General features: G+C 37.4%; 1 protein-coding gene across 1 annotated transcript in view; it reads left to right on the top strand.

The window, feature by feature from the left end:
* The window catches only part of LOC136858300 (unconventional myosin-VI), a 384418-nt gene extending 375458 nt beyond the window's left edge, over positions 1 to 8960 (top strand). Inside the window, exon 23 of the mRNA XM_067137739.2 lies at positions 7661 to 8960. Coding sequence (XP_066993840.2) covers positions 7661 to 7782 — 122 coding nt within the window. The 3' untranslated portion in view covers positions 7783 to 8960. The remainder of the gene's footprint in view (positions 1 to 7660) is intronic.
* Positions 8961 to 19958: the final 10998 nt, after the last annotated feature.

The raw sequence follows: 19958 nt of genomic DNA, 5'->3' as shown, positions 1-19958 counted from the left end.
CCACGGAGGCTCCTTATAAGTACTTTAGGAACAGTAAAATCAATTGGTCTCACCTCCGTTTTCACCCCACCGCGGTTAAGTTGATTTACCCCCACCCCCCAAAAAAGAAGGCATGTTTCTTTGTGTTTAAAGGAGATTCCAAATACCAATGTTCACGTATGTTACCTTCAGTTTTGAGATATAAGTATTCCCATAAAAATAATTCACATTTTTCACTTAATTTCACAATCCCCCACCCCCTTAAGTGAATTTTCTGGCAAAAAATATTTGCTTCTTTAATAGTAAAGGATATTCTAAATACCGATTATACTCAGTTTTTGAGATATGTCCTCATGAAACGAATTCAACTCCTTTTCACACCCGCCCCCAAAGACGATTCCCCCCCCCCCTCTCCAAAACGCGTTGTTTTATTTTTAAAGAAGGTCTAAATACCAATTTTCACGTCTGTAACAACTTTAGTTTTTTTAGATGCAAGTATCCTGATACAATTAATTCAATTAATTTTTCAATTTTACACCCCCCCCCCCCCCCTTGATTGGATTTTCAGAGAATACCTGTTTCTTTACTTTAATAGAAGATTCCAAATACCAGTTTTTACGTCTGTAACATTTTACGTTTCTGAGATATATTGTAGATATAGTCCTTCTAAAAATTCACCCCAATTTGCCACTCCTGTTTAACCCCCATTAATTAGATTTTCCAAAAACAAAAATACATGTTTCTGTATTTTGAAAGGAGATTCCATATACTAATTGTCGGGTCTGTAATGTCTTCAGTTTCTGAGATATAAGTATCCTTGTTAAAGACATTCAACACCTTATTCACACTGTTCACCCCTCCTATTGGGATTTATAGAAAACAAAAAAATACATGTTCTTTTATTTTTAAAGGAGAATCTAAATATCATTTTTTTACATCTGCAAACTTTTGACATTTTGAGATATAGATACACTAATTTTTAAAATACCCCCCCCCCCTTTCACCCCCTACTATTTGGATTTTCTTAAAAGAAAAAATATATATTTCTTTATTTATAAAGGAGATCCCAAATACCAATTTTCAGGTCTGTAGCATCTCCAGTTTCTGAGATATAAGGATCCTTATTAAAGGCATTCAACCATTTTTCACCCCTTTTCACCCCATCCTATTGGGATATTCCAAAAACAGAAAAATACGTGTTTCTTCATTTTGAAAGTAGATTCTAAGTACCAATTTTTACATCTGATATCCTTGAAAGTTTTGAGATACAGGTACACTCATTTTGAAAATTCACCCACTCTTTCAACCCTCCACTATTTGGACTTTCCAAAAATAAAAAGTACATGTTTCTTTATCTTTAAAGGAGATCCCATATACCTTTTGTCAGGTCTGTAATATCTTCAGTTTCTGAGATATAAGTATCCTCATTAAAGACATTCAACCCATTTTTCACTCCTTTTCACCCCTCCTATTGGGATTTTCCGAAAACAAAAAAAATACGTGTTTCTTTATTTTGAAAAGAGATTCTAAATACCAATTTCTATGTCTGTAAACATTTACAGTTTCGAGATATAGATACACTCATTTTAAAAATTCACCCCTCCATTTCACCCCCATTATTTGGATTTTCCAAAAAAAAAAATTGTTCCTATATTTTTAAAGAAGGTTCCAAATTTAAATTTTCATGACTATTACATCTTCAGTTTTTGAGATATAAGTCCATCATAAAAGGTATTCAACCACTTTTCCCCCTTTTCACCCCCTTTCATGGGATTTTCCAAAAACAAATAATACGTGTTTCTTTATTTTGAAAGAACATTTTAAGTACCAATTTTTACATCTGTAAACTTTTAAAATTTTTGAGATATAGATACACTCATTTTAAAAATTCACCCCCCTATCAACCCTCCACTATTTGGATTTTTCAAAAACGAAAAGTACATGTTTCTTTATTTATAAAGGAGATCCCAAATACCGATTTTCTGGTCTGTGACATCTTCAGTTTCTGAAATATAAGGATCCATATTAAAGGAATTCAACCATTATTCACCCCTTTTCACCCCTCCTATTGGGATTTTCTGAAAACAAAGAAATAGGTGTTTCTTTATTTTGAAAGTAGATTCTATGTACCAATTTTTTACATCTGTAAAGTTTGAAAGTTTTGAGATATAGATACACTCATTTTAAAAATTCACCCCCTTTTCACACCCCCATTAATTCGATTTTCCAAAAACAAAAAAATACGTGTTCCTTAATTTTTAAAGGAGATCCCAAACACCAATTTTCAAGTCAGTAATATCTTCAGTTTCTGAGATATAAGTATCCTCATTAAAGGCATCCACCACTTTTTCACCCCTTTTCACCCCTCCTATTGGGATTTTCCAAAAACAAAAAAATATGTGTTTCTTTATTTTTAATTAAGATTCTCAATACTAATTTTTAGATCTGTAAACTTTCAAAGTTTTGAGATATAGATACACTCACTTTAAAAATTCACCCCCCTTCTCACCCTCCCAGTAATTGAATTTTCCACAAACAAAAAAATTCGTATTTCTTTATTTTTAAAAGAGATCAAAAGTACCAATTTTCAGGTCTGTAATATCTTCAGTTTCTGAGATATAAGTACCAGTATCCTGATTAAAGGCATTCAACCACTTTTTCACCCTTTTTCACCCCTCCTATTGCGATTTTCTGAAAACAAAAAAATACGTGTTTCCTCATTTTTAGAGAAGACTTTAAATACCAATTTTTACTTCTGTAAACTTTGCAAGTTTTGAGATATAGATACACTCATTTTAAAATTTCACCGCCCTTTTCACCCCCTTAGCGACGGAATATCCAAAAACCCTCTCTTAGCGAGCACCTACATCTTAATATGAATATATCCCCAAAATTTCATTTCTCTATGTCCAGTAGTTTTTGCTCGGCGATGATGAATCAGTCAGTCAGTCAGTCAGTCAGTCAGTCAGTCAGTCAGTCAGTCAGGACAAGTTATTTTATATATATAGATAGATTCTCTTGCAATGTTTCTCCTAAATACTTAGATCTCATAACTCCCTCCTAACTTCAACAGCTGAGGGACCTCTTTAATGTTGGTCATGGGCTCTGTCTTCCCAAAAGATATTTTAAAGCCCAGGCTTCATTGCTATCATCTGGAGTTCTTATAGCTATTGCCATATCGCTGGTGAGTACCACTGTATCATCAGCAAATGTCAAACACTCTATACTTACACTCTCCTTACCTCGCCCAGTCTTGAAAGTGTCCTTGTCAGGAATTTCATTCTTCCATTCCCTAATGACTTTTTCTAGAATGCGGTTGAACATGGTTCATGAGAGTCCTTGTCTTTGTCTTACACCAGTTTCGATTTTGAAGGGCCCAGATATATTCCCCCTTCTGACCGAACTTTATTTTGGAATAAGTTGCTGATTGCCTTTTAATTGTTAATTGTGATTTGAAGGTCTGGTAAAAGTTGCATGTGTATTCATCTGGAAGTCATCTTGTGCTTCCTTCATCTGATCTCTTTCATATTGTCCCTTGATCCTGTGGAATATCCAGCCTGTTAATTTTGTCTAGGGTGTGAAGGATAGTAAATCCTCTTCCTTTTTGATTGAGCTCCTTCTCTTCTATGCCTCTGTACTGTGTCTGAGTACACTATTCATTCCACCTCTCCCGTCTCTTTTGCAGAGCCTGGAGGATCGCCTTCTCAGCCACACCTTCGTCTTGTCTCAGATTTTGTATCATTTTTATGATTCAAGATTCTTCAGTTCTTTTTTTTTTTAACTTCCTTTTTGGACATGGAAATTTTTGTCTTCTCACTTTTTTTATTTTTGGCTGGAAGAAACTTTATTTTAATTTCAGTCAGCTAGTGGTCTGAGTCAACCTCTGCTCCCCCATGCTACTTTCACGTTCATGATTTCTTTCTTTTCTGGCCTTGAAAATGCTTCATGATCAATCTGAAACTGTCATAAAGATATCTTCAAGTCTTCCATATTATTGATAAATGTTTGAAATTTGTTGATAACAGTCTGAAATCATTGAGTTCTTTGAGTCTTCCACCATTCTTATTTGTCCATTTGTGCACTAGAAATTCTCCTACTCTCTTTGCCAATCTGCGCAGCAAAATCACCTATTAGCATCCGGATGTTACTCTCTGGAATCTTTGACAACTTGTCTTCTATTTCTTTCCTGAACTTTACAGCTTCACTTGGATCCTTGTGCTTGTCTTCATTGACCAATCCATGGGCATTTATTAGAGTGTATATCTTCTTTCTACATCCAAGGTGCAGAAGTAAGAGTCTCTCCAGTGAACTTTCAAAACCTATTAAAGAGTCTATTAAACTATTATTCACTATAAAAACCATCCCAAGATGTGAGGGTGAATTGGTATTAGTCACTCTGATCACTAGTTTCCCTTTGTATATCGTGTATTTTCCACTCTCAAATTGGTCCTTATCTCTGTACCTCATTTCCTGAATGGCCAAGATATTGATATCCCGTTCTTCCATTGCTTTTGCTAGCTCTTTTAGTTTTCCAACCTTAAGAAACAAGTTCACATTCAGTGTTCTTAACCAGTATTGTCATTTCCCCTCGAGTTTGTGGTTTCTAGGCGACTCCAACTTGTACTCATGTTGTGGTGCAGCCTCTCCAGAACCCTTTGGCCTTCTGAAGGAAGATTCTTCATTTGAGCTACCACCTAGAGTAGTTTCATTCTCAAATTGGCTTTCCATAATGCATCATTTAAAAAAACACACATGTAAATGTTAACCTCACTAACTGATTCAGCAAATAGGAATTAACACGTTGGGTGCCATATGACACCATATGGTGTCATGCTGGTCTTCAAATTTGAGATGGCGTGACGCCATGTGGCGGCACACAGGTCTTGAAATCAGAGTTGGCGTGACGCCATATGGCGGCACAGCAGAGTTTCGGGCGATGCGCTGTAGAAAATCGGCTGTGACATCTATGCGCGTAAAATTGGTACTACGTGAAGTGCGAATTACAGGGTCTATTCCAGCTATGTATTGCTACTATGTGCCACCATATGGCGCCACAGTATTCTTCCAAAACCACTGACTGGCCCGCGATCATTCTTACAAGTGAAAGCGCCGCAGGCGATGTTTTTTTCCTCGTTTACGTGCAAATTATCATTTGGTTTGTATAGCTGTGCAAAAATATAAAGAAATGGAAGATATTGGTAATATTCTTGGTAAGAATGGTGACTTACCAAGAAGAGAATTAGTGAATTGGATATTTGTGAATTACTTATGAATTCTGATGGAGAGAAAGGTGTAAGTGTTGATGACAGTGAATATAACGCTAGTGACGATGAGTGCACCGACAGCATGATGAATGTATTTAGTGATGTGGAAGACAGTGGCGATACTGATAGTGATATTATAGGTGGGGACGATGTTGGTGCAAATGGTGTACTCAATCATGTGAACAATGATGACTGAGGTCCTTGTGTAGGGACACAGAAAGATATTCCATTTACAAGCCAGGAACATCTAAATCTTCAAATTGATACTTCTTCAGCCACAGGAACACACACATCAAGAATTTGAATCGGTCTACAACTAACCCTCAAAAAGAATAAAGAGCAGACCGATGGCCACATGACCCTTTTAGTCGTCTTCTACAACAGCCAGGAATTATCTGTGGATGTGGTCAACCCTTGCCATCCACAGGTGGTCCAACAGATAGTACCAAACCACAATCCGTGCCGCGCCTAGGTTGCCCCTTTTCAGTCGCCTCTTATGACAGGCAGGGTATACCAGGGGTGTATTCTTCATATGCATCCCCGACCCACAGGGGGTAACAATATGTAATGTAATATAAGGACTTGTTTTGCATTTCAGCAGGTTTTCGTAAATATTGTGTCAGTATGAATTATCACATAAATTTGACATATTTGAAATTTGTGTTGTACATTCCATATAAAACATCAAAAAATTCTGTGACACCGTATAGCGTCACGTATATTTTATGCTTAGTAAAATTTTATGTGACACCATATGGCGTCACACATGACCTTGGTATAATGAGATAAAGTTTACTTAGTACATCATATTAACATATCCCAAGATTATATAAACAGCCTACAAGATGTATAATTGCTGTGGCACCAGCAGAATACTATTGAAATTCATGCCTGGCACCAATGGAATAGTGTGCTACAATCGGCTTGGCACTCAATGTGTTAACATTACAAAAAAAGAAATAGGAAAACTACACACAATTCCAGTAATCCTCAACAGAAGCTGCACTTCACAAGGAAAACTTTGTAAAAACATGTAAATATAATGCAATAAACACATATATTTCCAGGAGCTCTTTCTTCCACCATTTGCTCAAATTACAGTCTTGTCCTTATCCTTTTGTGTTTTCATGTTTGTCCTTGTCTCCTTTTCTACTACCCCCTCTTCAACAGTCATTGTCTTTATCCTATTATTTGTACCTCTTTAGGTCTACATGATTTTCTATACTGTAGTTGAACTGAAAAGTATTGTGAAACTCACTCTTCTGTCATATAATAAACTAGAATAGAGTACTGAAAAAGTGTTACATCTAGAATAGAGTACTATTAATTGTTATTTCAAAATTAAATGATGTAAGAATTTACTTCATATCTACTTTTGCTAGAGAACAATCTATGGAATAAATTTCTTTAATTCTGTTTTATCAGAACAGAAGTATTATCCATGTGCATTATGGCCAGGAGAACAACTGTTGATAGTTTGGCTGCCAATGAATTATTGTTGTTCGCTTAGCACCACTCAGGGGACACATGTAGGGTATTGGGCAGGTAATTCCTACGGACGTGAGCAACGTCTTCCTACTTTAAGTCACATTCATCCACCTGCACTGAGAAGACAGGATGCTTTGTTACATGATTATAAGAATATATGGGATCACCTTAACCTTCCAATTCATGTCTACATTCCAAGTGTAATATCTGGCAGGTTAAAATCCAGACATCCAGCAATAAAATCTGCTGTTGAACTTTTCAATACAGGCTTCAATATAATTGATCGTTGGGAAGAAATATGGATCCAACATGCACCACCAGACATTATAACTGTTTTAAATACCGAAAATAAACCAGCTGGTTTTGATCTGTCTCGATGTACTTGGAAAACTGCCAACAGGATTCGTACAAACTGTGGAGTATGTAATGACTTCCTCTACAATTGGAACAAAATTTCTGATCCATCTTGTGTTTGTGGAGAGAATCCCCAGACCATCCAACATATTGTGCAGCAGTGTAGTGTTATGTCATACTTGGGTGATCTGAAGGATTTTCCAACATTGACTCCAGATGCTGCCAACTGGATAGACAGATTAACTCTCACTATATAAGCGCATACATTGTCACTGTATACTCTGTTTTATGTCTAATAGTAATAACGCCCTAGTTATTTTAGTATATATTTTTTATATTGTTGTATATTCCAATGTGTTGCCATATGCTAAATAAATAAATAAATAAATAAATAAAGAATCAGAAGAGAACATACTTCCAGTAGAAGGGGCAAATTCTGCATTACATTTTTCTGATAATGGTGCTGTTTAATGATATGTTAACTGGGCAATTAACTATTAGTTGATTTATTTAACTGTGCTCTGCTTTGTCTTTCAAATGCTAATAATACTCTGACTTTTGCACATTTATTGCAGGCAAAGATGACTTTGAAATATGCCCCTTGAGTCTGGAAGAAACTGGGCTCACTAGAAGACGTGGGGTGGAAATTTTAGAAGAAGAATTTGAGAAGGAGTGGAAACGGCTTGGAGGAACATAGAAAAGAATGCATAAATTATAAGTTAAAATGTTCTTGCCAAAAAAGGACAGTCTTCTGTTATGGACTTACATAATAGCAGTATGTCTACACATTTCAAATGGAATTGGAATCTGAATTTACCAATCTCAAGCTAGTAGTATTAACCGTTATACCAGTCCCTCATTTGTAACTAAGAAAATCTCAGTAATAGAATGTCAAATTGAGCAGTCTGGTTTAGAGGTTAACATAAACAGTTTGATGTTGGCAGATTTGTGTATATATCCCTAGGATGTTGAATATTTCCTCCTTAATTCTTATTGGGAACTTTTCTTGATGCAAAATGAAACTAAATGGACCTTTACTTTAAAATTCAGTGTACTTACGTTGTTCAAATAAAAATGTTCATGGGCTAAGTTATAAAAGAATTAATAAAAAAGTGTTTCACTGAATATATTTCACAATGGCTATGATGATGATGATACAGTCATGACAAACTACAAGCTATAAACAATACATATATCTATCATCATCTCTCATAACTATGCAGTCTAAGACACCATGAAAGTCTAATATATCAGAGTTCAGTGAATCTGTTTTGGAAAACAAACTCTCAAACTGTGCAGGCTCAATTTATGGTGCACTCGCTTACATGATGCTGCCAACTGGGTCACTCACAACTTAAACAAACAACCCTTTGAAGGAATGAAGAGATCGTTTGTCAAGTATCATAGATGTTTCCCTACATAATATCTTCTCAGTGAACATCTTGCCAGCAGATTCCATCTACCACATAACACTCTGAATTTAGTCAGGACAAACCAGCAAAGATGCAAGGACACTTTATGAGGTAATCCATTGCGTGGCTTAAGAAATTCTAGTTATTGATAAGTAAAGACACCAAGCATTCATTTTCAATCCAACAATATGCTAGAATTAAGAAAACAACGGCCAAAAGACGTGAACCATGATAAATAGTCGTCTTACCAGGCAGTGCTCTTAGACATTAAGGAATAGTATCAGGTGAAGTCTGTCACCTTATTTTATAGTTTATTAGTTGGTGCAAGAGCAATTCTACCAACATTGATGATTGACATCTAGGGGAAATTTCAATTAAACAGGAGCTTCCTATCAATGAAGCAAAGATATGAGGGTAAGTCCTCTTTCTGAGAAATCAAATTTATGGGTAGCATAAAAATAAATAAACAAAAAATAAAAATTAATTAATGTTGTTGTTTGGTTCATCAGTCCATAGACTGATTTAAGGCACCTCTTCATACTACCCTATCCTATGCTATCCTTTTTAATGCTGCATAACTATCAAATCATACATCTACTCTAATCTGTTCGTCATATTCATATATTGGACTACACTTCCTGTTCTCACAATCTACACTTCCCTCATAAACCAACTGAACAAGTCATGAGTGTCTTAAGGTGTGCTCCCTTGGTCAACTCTTGTTCTTATCCAACATCGACAGCGCTAGGTCTCTGAGACGTAGGGAGCCTTTTCCGTCCGTCCCTCCGTCCGTCCATCCATCCATCCATCCATCCATCCATCCATCCATCCATCCATCCATCCTTGGAGTGGCCTTGACCACAAGACATTCCCACTCTTCTGATAGCTCTGGCACTGCAACAGGCAGTCTCAAAGGCTTCCGATTTCTTCTAACAGAATAGCTCAATTTGAAAGAAAATTCTACAAGTTAATGCTTTTAAATGTCCTAATATGAATCTAGTACCTAGTACCAATCCTTTTCCGAGGCCAGAAATTCAATCTTCCCAGTCAACACACAAAAACTACCAGATTCCAACAATGCTTGCAATGTTTTTCAAGTAAGGTCGTTCATATTTAACTTTGCAGAAAGGTTGTTTGCAAGAAGTTTTAAACTACCTCATTAAATATGTGTATATTTGTTCTCCAATGTTTTCTCAACAGTTCAAAAGGAACTTCTGTTTTGAATACGGACAGCAACAATGGACATTGATTTCATACAAGATGTTATGGCAGGCTTGCATATTTCAAGTTATATTTCATTTTTTAACATTGAAAACAACAAAAGTTTTTGCATGAAGTGAGGTCAATTTGAGTAAATATGTGTTTATATTTATATCTTTTGCATTTCTCAAAAATATCCTTAAAAATGCATTGGGTCCTTCCATTATTTTTTTCAGTTTCTGAATTTTTAATTTTGTAATCTACCATGTGATTTTATGGCTGATGAAGTCTCAAATAGAGATGAAACATGTCCCTAATTACATTTAATATGTTTTTAATTAAATAGTTCACTTGTAAAGTGATGTGTATTGATTGGGTGGACCAAAACCTAACATTTTTCTTAGTTTTTTACCTCACAATTGTTGACGTAGTAGCTTCTTGTGATGCAGATTGGGCCAGAGGAGTTCTCTGTGACAATTTCCCTTCAATGATATTATGTGTTTTTAAGTACAGGATCATCCCAGAAGTATTTTACTTCTTTTGAACAAACAACAAAGCGGACTGTGTTATGTGACATCTCTTCAAAATAATCCCACATCCACGACTTGCATTGCATTTCAGAGATCAACTTAAAGTTGTCGCATACAATTAGATACAATTACACATTGCAATGTCATATACCAAAGTACCTAATTGTGATGCAAAATCTCTATAATATTGTAGGGAATTATTTCCTTCGTCACTATAATGTTGGTAAACACAAGCACTGGCCAAATGTATACTGTGATGGTACATATCACATCCCACACTTGATTTTTTATTATTATTATTATTATTATTATTATTATTATTATTATTATTATTATTATTATTATTATTATTATTATTATTATTATTATTATTATTATTATTATATTGGTGTATTAAGGGATGAATATTTGAAGCTGGAAGGTCTCCATGTTAGATATTAGTAATTTATTTTGTAGGGGCAGTTGAAAAACACACAGCTATTTCCAGGTTTGGAAACTCACTCAAGGGAAATTTTAATGAGTCATGCAGAGAGTTCAACCTTCGGCGGGCGAGGTTGGAATATAGCCATGTGTTGCCATAGCACGGATATCTCTCTCTCTTGATTGGACAGACAAGCCGGCAAGGGCTCGAAGATATCAAGAAGGTGGTGGGGAGAGATACTTTGGGAGAATGTGATCCAGCAAACATTACGATCACTCTTGAACATGAACGAGTGTACGTTTGATTATAGATTAATGGAGTAGTGTTGTTGTTTGCTTGTTAATACTCACACAACTCTTGTGCTAAGGTACTGATCTTGGTCTTCTATACCTTACGGCAACTTTCGGTAATGTATGGCCCAGTCCATAAAACCAAATATTTGTGTCAGTGGAAAAAGATGTACAGTATCAAAGTGATATGCCATGTGTTAATGGTGAGAGCTGACAATTTGTGTTGATACACAAAAACAGTGTACCTTAATTAAGGCCACGGCTGCTTCCTTCCAACTCCTAGGCCTTTCCTATCCCATTGTCGCCATAATACATATCTGTATCGGTGCGACGTAAAGCAAAAAAAAATAAAGAATAAGTAGCCTACCTAATTATGATACGAACAGTCTATAACATTGTACGGAATTATTTCCTTCATTGGTAAACACAAGCACTGATCAAATGGATACTGAATGTGTGGCCAGATAAATTATGAGTGATAATGATTTAAACCTTCAGTAGCTGTCAGTTTCTGTATGTAACCTACTCATTCATGTACTTACCAGTGCATACAGTGCCAGGATGTGTATCCTTTTTAATTACTGTATGTTATACTGCATCAAGCAATAGACCTCTGTAGAAATGAACGGCCTAGTTGCTTTTTGACACTTATTTATGGAATGGAGAAGGCTCATGGTTGGCTACATAGGCCTACAACACACTGTTTGCCGCATTATGCAGGGACACCACTCTTGAGATTTCTCGCAAGAAACAGGTGCTTGTGCTAGTCCCGAGAAATCTCAAGACCCCGTCTCAGACTGCCCATCACTATGATACAGTAAATTTACATGATGCTTACAAATATTTTTTTTTTTTTTTAAGTTTGACTTCTCCAACAAAATTGTACAGTAGTGTTGACAAGCACTATTTCAACTAAAGTCTTGAAGATGTGAGACTGCCCGTGGAATTCCTGCGAGAGATACAAGTTTATTTAAGACATTATAAAGAAAATTTAACTTATCTTATCCCATTAACCCACAACATCAGCCTGACTGAGAACCAAGATGAGAATGAGTATGATAACTTTTGCATCCTAGCTATCAAGCCCCAGCCCCCGCAGTTTGCACACGGCACCCTTCCACAACAATGGGACCAATCAACCAATCACATGCAGAATGTCAAGACAGAGCAGACTTCTCATCCTTGTACATGAGGGTAGAATATTCTCAAACTCAACAGACATAGGCCAAAACATCACAAACAAGGGTTCTTTCTGACATCAGCACATCATGAGAAATGAAGCACCTCTTCTCCTATAGGATGCTAAGACAGTTCTCTTCACAATATTACAATGGAGTTTTTGAAATAAAGAACCTTTTTTCACTCACACAACCCTAAAATATGATTTTTAAATACTCACACTGCAGTGTTCATTCAAATTCTACTTCACATTAAAATGTTTTCAAGAATAACAAGACTGACGTAAAGACAAACATTTGGATTTTCAGCCATTAGATATTGCACTAGTGTTACTCCAATAATGTTGGGAATAAGACAAAGGTTTATAATAAATGCTATTATTAACTTCATAAAATTGTTAAATATACAATGAAGGTTCAAGGACAATTATACAATTCAAGATAAATTGAGTCAATATAATTAGCCAGATCTCAAACAAAGGTTTCATAAAGATAGTCAACAGATGAGATTCATCCATAAGTTTAAAAGACAGTGTTAATACCAAGATTTTAGGCATTGTGTCTTAGCTTAAAGATATAACTTTGTATCGTCACATGATCAGTAAAATATTGCAAAAATTGTCACTCATGCTTGTGAAGCATATTTTAGCTCAATAGAATATGTTCATGATCTTATTTAAATCTTAAGTAAATGTTAATTGTCTGATGATGCTCACTGGAAGGAGCGAAACATGTACCATGTTAACAATTTAATAAGGATGTCATTCCACATTAGCATGTTATGTATTGAATAGAAATTATAACAATTTTGTATCACAAGTAGATCTTCAATACCGACAAGAAATGAAATTTATAACCTGCAAAATAAGTAGTATGTTCCGATCTGTCAGTGGAGAGATGACATGAAATAACAGTAGTAGATGAATAAGCTTGAGTAGAAAAGATCATAATTAGAAGATAAAGTTGGAATTTGATGTATCCACAAAGATGCACACAAAATGTTGTTAGTTGGTACACTTAATTATTTAGAACTTATTTTCACATTAATCACACATATCACCAAATTAACTGTTGCCACAAACAAAACACCACTACGGAAACATTAACAAACCACCATTTATAACAACTGCCTATCACTAAGCACATGGAGATTGCAACCTTGAAACAGTTGACTGCTGACTGCTTACAAGCAAGTCTGCCTAAACACAACACAAAGTCACTAGTACAATTCCCGTTAAACCATAACTCCAACTAAGCAATAACTCATATCCACCATCAAGACCACCTCCTTATATACGTGACCGGCCAGGCTTCTAGAAAGATATGCCACAACAGACCTTCTTGTGAATTCTAGAGTGCTTAAAGCCAAGATAAAATGTAAAGAATATCCTACATAGTTCTCGTCTTACCTAGTGCCATTCTGGATGTTACAGTGTGTTTCACAATACTGTAGTGGATCACACATTATATATACAGGTCATAATAAATTATACTGTTAATTACAGGTTCTTAAAACTGAATTCATATAAATTTCTATATACAGCACATGTTTCATAACATAACCTCACAAACAATCCAGTCATCCAACTACGTAAATAATAATAGTAATAATACTAATGATATCCAGAAGATAGTGGGTTCAAATCCCACTGTCAGCAGCCCTGAAAATGGTTTTCCATGGTTTCCCATTTTCACACCAGGCTGTACCTTAATTAAGGCAATGGCAACTTCCTTCCAACTCCTAGGCCTTTCCTATCCCATCATCCCCATAAGGTCCGGCTCCATGGCTAAATGGTTAGCGTGCTGGCCTTTGGTCACAGGGGCCCCGGGTTTGATTCCTTATCACGACGCGCAGGTCACCTACGGGTATCAAATCAAAAGACCTGCATTTGGTGAGCCGAACTTGTCCTTAGACACTCTCGGCACTAAAAGCCATACACCATTTCATTTATCACCATAAGACCTTTCTGTGTCAGTGCGATGTAAAACCACGAGCAAAAAAACAATAATTACTAATAAGTAGATGTAAACACTTCATAGCCATACCTTAAAGTCAAAAAACAAAAGTAGTAATAATAATAATAATAATAATAATAATAATTTGAGCTTGATACTTTTATTATTTACCCATAGGTTAAACAATATTGTTTTCAAGTTATATCAGTTTATCACACTTGCGTCAATATCCCCCCTGTGACTTGAAACAATTTCAACACTCTATCACACTCGTTGACTTTGCCTTGGTCATAGATTGTATCTTCTTTCTTCCTTGACATCACTGGATGTGTTGTCCTCCTCTTGACAGTATCGTGCCATGTTGGGGGTTGGGGTTGCCTCACCTCCAGCCTCTTCCTCGATGATAGTCGATGCATTCTCCTCATGACCAGACTGAGCTGTGTCATTAGTAGCCTCTACTTCAGGTGGACCCATTATAGTACCAGGCTTACTCTGTATGTGCAGCATTTGGGTAACTCACTGCAACTCCGATGCATGGACCTTGATGGGAGCGTTGTTCTTTAGTAAGTAGACCTCTGGCCCGGCTGTTTATCCACTTTGATGGGACCAACCCACTTAGATGTGAGACCTGCGTGAAACCCTCCAATCTTATTACTGACTGGGTGGTTATGTCGCAGTACTTGTTGGCCTGGTAAGAAGATCTGGGTCTCTTCGACATCCTGAGCCTTGGCCTGGGTAAGGGATCTCTTCTCAGGCAAAGCTTGGTTCTCCTTGATGTTCTGCTGCTGCTACTGCTCCTGCTGCCACTCTTCTAGGGAAACAACTGCATCATCTTGACCAGAAGTGGGTGGTGGAGGAATCTCCCAATGCCTGGTGTCGTATAGCTGTCAATCAAGGAACAGCTCTGCTGGGGAATAGCCAGTGACATGGTTGATGCATCGTCACAGGGCAAAGAGTGACTGCAGTGTCTGACGGTCCCACAGTCGATGTTTATTGTATATCAGATGGACCCGTAGCATCCTTTTCAGCTCCTGATTCCGTTGTCCCTTGGGTTGTAGATAGGAGTGGTCCAGTGATTTACACCCTATTCTGTCATCATTTGCTGCCACATCCTTGATGTGAACTGACTTGCGTTGTCTGACAGAATGCACCATGGATAACGGTATTTTGTGGGAACTCCCTCTCGACAGTGGTATTCCTAGCCGCAGGTTCTATCACTGGGTGCCTAGATAATGCCTTGCCTTGAAGCTGCATTAACTGGACTTCCGCATCCTTACAAGTCCAGGGATCTCCATCATGCCAGGCGACCCTCAAACGTCTGTCTTTCCCCAAAACGGCTTCATGGGCTGAATAGTCTAGGATTACCTTGTATTCTAACAGAAAGTCGTGACCTAATATGATGTCAGGTATTAGGTTGTGAATCACTGAGATGTTAACCACAATTGGCAGGTCCATGCATTTCGCTGTTAGGTAGTCTGTCTTTGGTTGGAATAGATTACCCCGTCCGCTGCTCCCACTTCCCTTCCGAGATGCTGAGACTTCATGGGCAGTAGTAATCTGGCAACAGTCCCATTAACAAATGAGTGAATTGCTTGGCTGTCGAGTATAGCTGAAAATTTATCGTTGCCTATCCTCAGGATGATTGCTGGACAAGATTGGTCTTTTCTACCCACAATCTGACCAATCCCTCTCCTGCTTGTCCAAGGTTGCTTGTCTGTCATGTCTTGATGCACATTCCTGTACCCGGTCCCATCCCCCCTCAATCCAGAACGGGCCAGACCTGGTTTCTCTGACGTCAAGGTTGGATACTTGTCCCTCAGGTGTCCCAGTCTTCCACACTGGTAGCACCTCCCAGCTGCACTGGTCTCTTCCGTAGCTTTGCTCTTGTGAGCCTCCTCCAGCTGGGTGATGATTCTACGTAGATCATCAAAGGATCTTGGTTGTGATAGTTTCACTAGGGGTCGAATCTTATCATGGAGTAGCTCTGTGATGTCTGGTAAGATCTCATTCTCGCTTCCTTCCGGGTGCAGATGTTTGAAGATTTGGTACTTCTGTAGGACAAAGGAGCTAGCTCTCATGCCAGTGGGTTGTGCCTCAGTCAGTAGCTTCCTTTGCATGGATCTCTTCACCCCCTCAGAATTAAACCTAGTGAGGAATTCCCCTTTGAAGTCTGTCCACTTTAAATTTAAACCCTTTAAGTTTTTCCTCCAAGTAGTGGCTTGCCCCTTTAATCGCAGTGTGATAAGTTGCATGAAGATGTCCTCTGGTAGGTTAGTCCTTCCTAATAACTGACCGATCCCTCGACAAAGCTAGTCGGGTTCTCCTCCAATCGCCCATGGTATTCCGGAAGGTTCTCTTTCATCACCTTCAAGTCTAGGTGTCCTGTATTGCCGGTTAGGTTTGAGGGGTTTAGATATGTGGTGATACATCCTGTTTGAGTTAGTCTATCTTCTACTGCATGAAGGATGCTTTCCCTTATATTCTGCACATCTCCACTGATGGTCGAAAACCAGTTTTCTGACCTTCCTACAACAGCAGAAATACAGCTCCTGAAATTTCCCTTTATGGCAGAGATACGGCTTTCCACCTGTTTCTTTATGCCGGAAACCTGGATTTCCACCTCCTCCTTGAGGTTCAAGATGTCCCCTTCCAGCTGGCTCACCCTACTATTGATCTGTTCAACCTGTCCAAATTTTGACCTGATGTCCAATATCTGCTCCATTAATCGATTAGTGACATCGCTAATATGGGATGAAATTTTTTCATTTAGGGTTGAAATTTTCGATTCAAGGTCCTGTTCTACTTGGTAAACCTGTGTGTACACTTGTGATATTTGTCCAGTTAAAACTGAGTTAGCTTGAGAAATTTCATCATTTACTTTCGAAATTTACTTTCAAAATGTTGTCTGTTAAGGTGGAATTGAGTGTCTGTATCATGTTCGTTAAGTTAGAACACGTTTTGGTCATATTTGCCTCATCTTCCGATGTTCCATCTGGATCTTCGTTGACTTCAATGAAAAACTTTTTGGGATCTCCTCCTTTTTCGACGAGATCTTCCCGTAACAGAGACTGCAGCAATTTCTTCTTGCCATTCATTGGGAGATTTCTCTTAGCGAGCTAATCTTTGCATTGTTGCATGGACATATTTCCTAGTATCACTTGCATTGTGATCTATTTTGCACTACACTTGTATTCACTCATAAATTCTTACATCCTCGTCATGGTCACCAATGATGTATCCACAAAGATACAAAATGCTATCAGTTGGTACACTTATTTATTTAGAACTTATTTTCACATTAATCGCGCATATAACCTAATTAACTGCTGTCACAAACAAAACATCACTACGGAAACATCAACAAACCACAATTTTTAACAACTACCTGTCACTAAGCACATGGAGATTGCAACCTTGAAACAAATGACTGCTTACAAGCATGTCTGCCTAAATACAACACGAAGTCACAAGTACGATTCCTGTTAAACCATAACTTCAACTAAGCAATAACTTGTCTCCACCATCAAGACCACCTCCCTTATATATGTGCCCGGCCAGGCTTCTAGAAAGATATGCCACAACAGACCTTCTCATAAATTCTAGAGTTTTTAAAGCCTAGATATAATGAAAAGAATATCCTACATGGTTCTCATCTTACCTAGTGCCATTCTGGATGTTACAGTGTGTTTTACAATACTGTAGTGGATTACACATCATATATACAGGTAATAACAAATTATATACTATTAATTACAGGTTCTTAAAACTGAACTCATATAAATTTATATAAACAGCACATGTTTCATGACATAACCTTTCAAACAATGTGATCATCCGACTAGGTAAATAATAATACTAATACTAATAAGTAGATGTAAACACTTCATAGACATACCTCAAAGTCATAAAACAATAATCATAATTGTAACATAATAATAGTAATTCGAGCTTGATACTTGTATTATTTAACTGTTGTTTTCAAGTTATATCAGTTTATCACACTTGCGTCAGATACAAAAGGAAAATTGGGGCAAATATTCATCTGTGAGATGAGGAGTATGGGATTGGAATAGTTGATCAAGGAAAATGTTTGAGAAATTTCCAAGTGTGTTGAAAACATTTAAGAAAGGGCTAGGGAAACAACTGATAGGGAATTTGCCACTCGGGCAACAGAACTAAATGCAGATCATTGATGACATTGATATTTCAGATGCAAGGGCAAACTTATCTGCAGTCATATGGTCTCTATGCATTGCTTTGATTTCAAACCTGAGCACTTCACGATATCTATAATGTATCCCTTGCCAGAATTTCACGGAAGAAGGGTGAACCCCAGGTCTTATTTGATAGAATCTTTTGTGACATTGAATTTGTACCATAAACTCCATGACCATACAGTATATCAAAAAAGGCATCTATTTTTTCCAATGTGATGGAGCATGTTGAATCTTTTGACTTTGACTTTCCACTTCCATACACTTTTTTGTCCCATAGTATTCTCGTGTATCATAAAGGAAGTAACCTAAGAGGACTGAATGTCTGATTGGTAATACAAAACTGGAACAGGTAAATAATTTCAAGTATTTAGGATTTTGTAGGTATGATAATAAAAATGATTCTTCCAGGATGGTAAGTGAAATAGAATCAAGGTGCAGCAAAGCTAATGCAGCAAGCTTCCAGTTGCAATCAACAGTATTCTGTAAGAAAGAAGTCAGCTCTTGGACAAAACTATCTTTACACTGGTCTGCATTTAGGTCAACTTTGCTCTATGGGAGGGAAATCTGGGTGGACTCAGGATGTCTAAGTTAGTAGTAACAGACATGAAAATAGTGATAATGATTGCTGGGAACAATGGCAGGAGGGTACTTAAAATTAGGAGATAAAGGCTAAGTTAGGAATTAACTTGATGAGTGAAAAGGTAAGCGTAAACTGGCTTCATGTAATGGGGTCATGTGAGACAAATTAAGGAGGCTAATTTACCTAGGAAAATAATGGACTCATGGAGAGAAACAGAAGTAGAGGGAGACTAAGATGATGATGGTTAGACTCAGATTCTAATGATTGAAAGATAAGAGGTATGCAACTGAATGAGGCCACAGGGTTACTTTACAAAGGAAAGGGAAAATGTAAACTGAAAACCATCAATACGGAGTTAAATATCTCGTAATGCCACAGGGTTAGTTACAATCAGAGGATTGTGGAGACATTTAGTTTATTTGCAGAGGCTTGCAGAGTGGATGCTCAAAGGTATAACAGTTAATAATGAAGATGTATGCATGTATGTATCATGATGGGGGAAAGTGTGTGGAGGAAAGGGAACCAGGGTAGAGTGTTATCTAGGAATTAGGTTGAGGCAGATGTTGAGGAAAGTAGAAGAGAAGAAAGAGGGAAAGGAGAAGGTGGTAGTGTTTCACATTGGTACTAACAATGTAAGGCAAGCAGGTGTAAGTACCAACATAGTTGGGGATGTGTGGGATCTGGTAAATGCAGCACGGATGAAGTTTAAGGAAGTGGAGATTGTTATCAGTGGAATACTGTGTAGGAGGGATACTGACTGGAAGGTGATTGGAGATTTAAATGAGACTATGGAGGGGGTATGTGGGAAACTGGGAGCGAGATTTCTAGATCTTAATGGGTGGGTAAGAGACATGGATCTGCGCTCAGATGGCTTTCACTTAAACCGCAGTGGTACATATAAGTTAGGAAACTTGTTTAGAAGGGTTATAGGCAGGTACATTCAGGGAGGCCTAGGGAGTGGTGTTAAGCGAACAGGGAACTGGAAATCAAGTAGGGATAACATAAAAGTGTTAGTGCTCAACTGTAGAAGCATTATAAACAAAGGAATCGAATTAAGTAATTTAATAGATATATACTTACCAGATACTG

Source organism: Anabrus simplex, chromosome 1 (assembly GCF_040414725.1).
Source record: "Anabrus simplex isolate iqAnaSimp1 chromosome 1, ASM4041472v1, whole genome shotgun sequence".
NCBI classification, from domain to species: Eukaryota; Metazoa; Arthropoda; class Insecta; order Orthoptera; family Tettigoniidae; genus Anabrus; species Anabrus simplex.
Note: the sequence above shows the minus strand (reverse complement) of the source record. Positions and strands in the feature narration are given on the sequence as shown.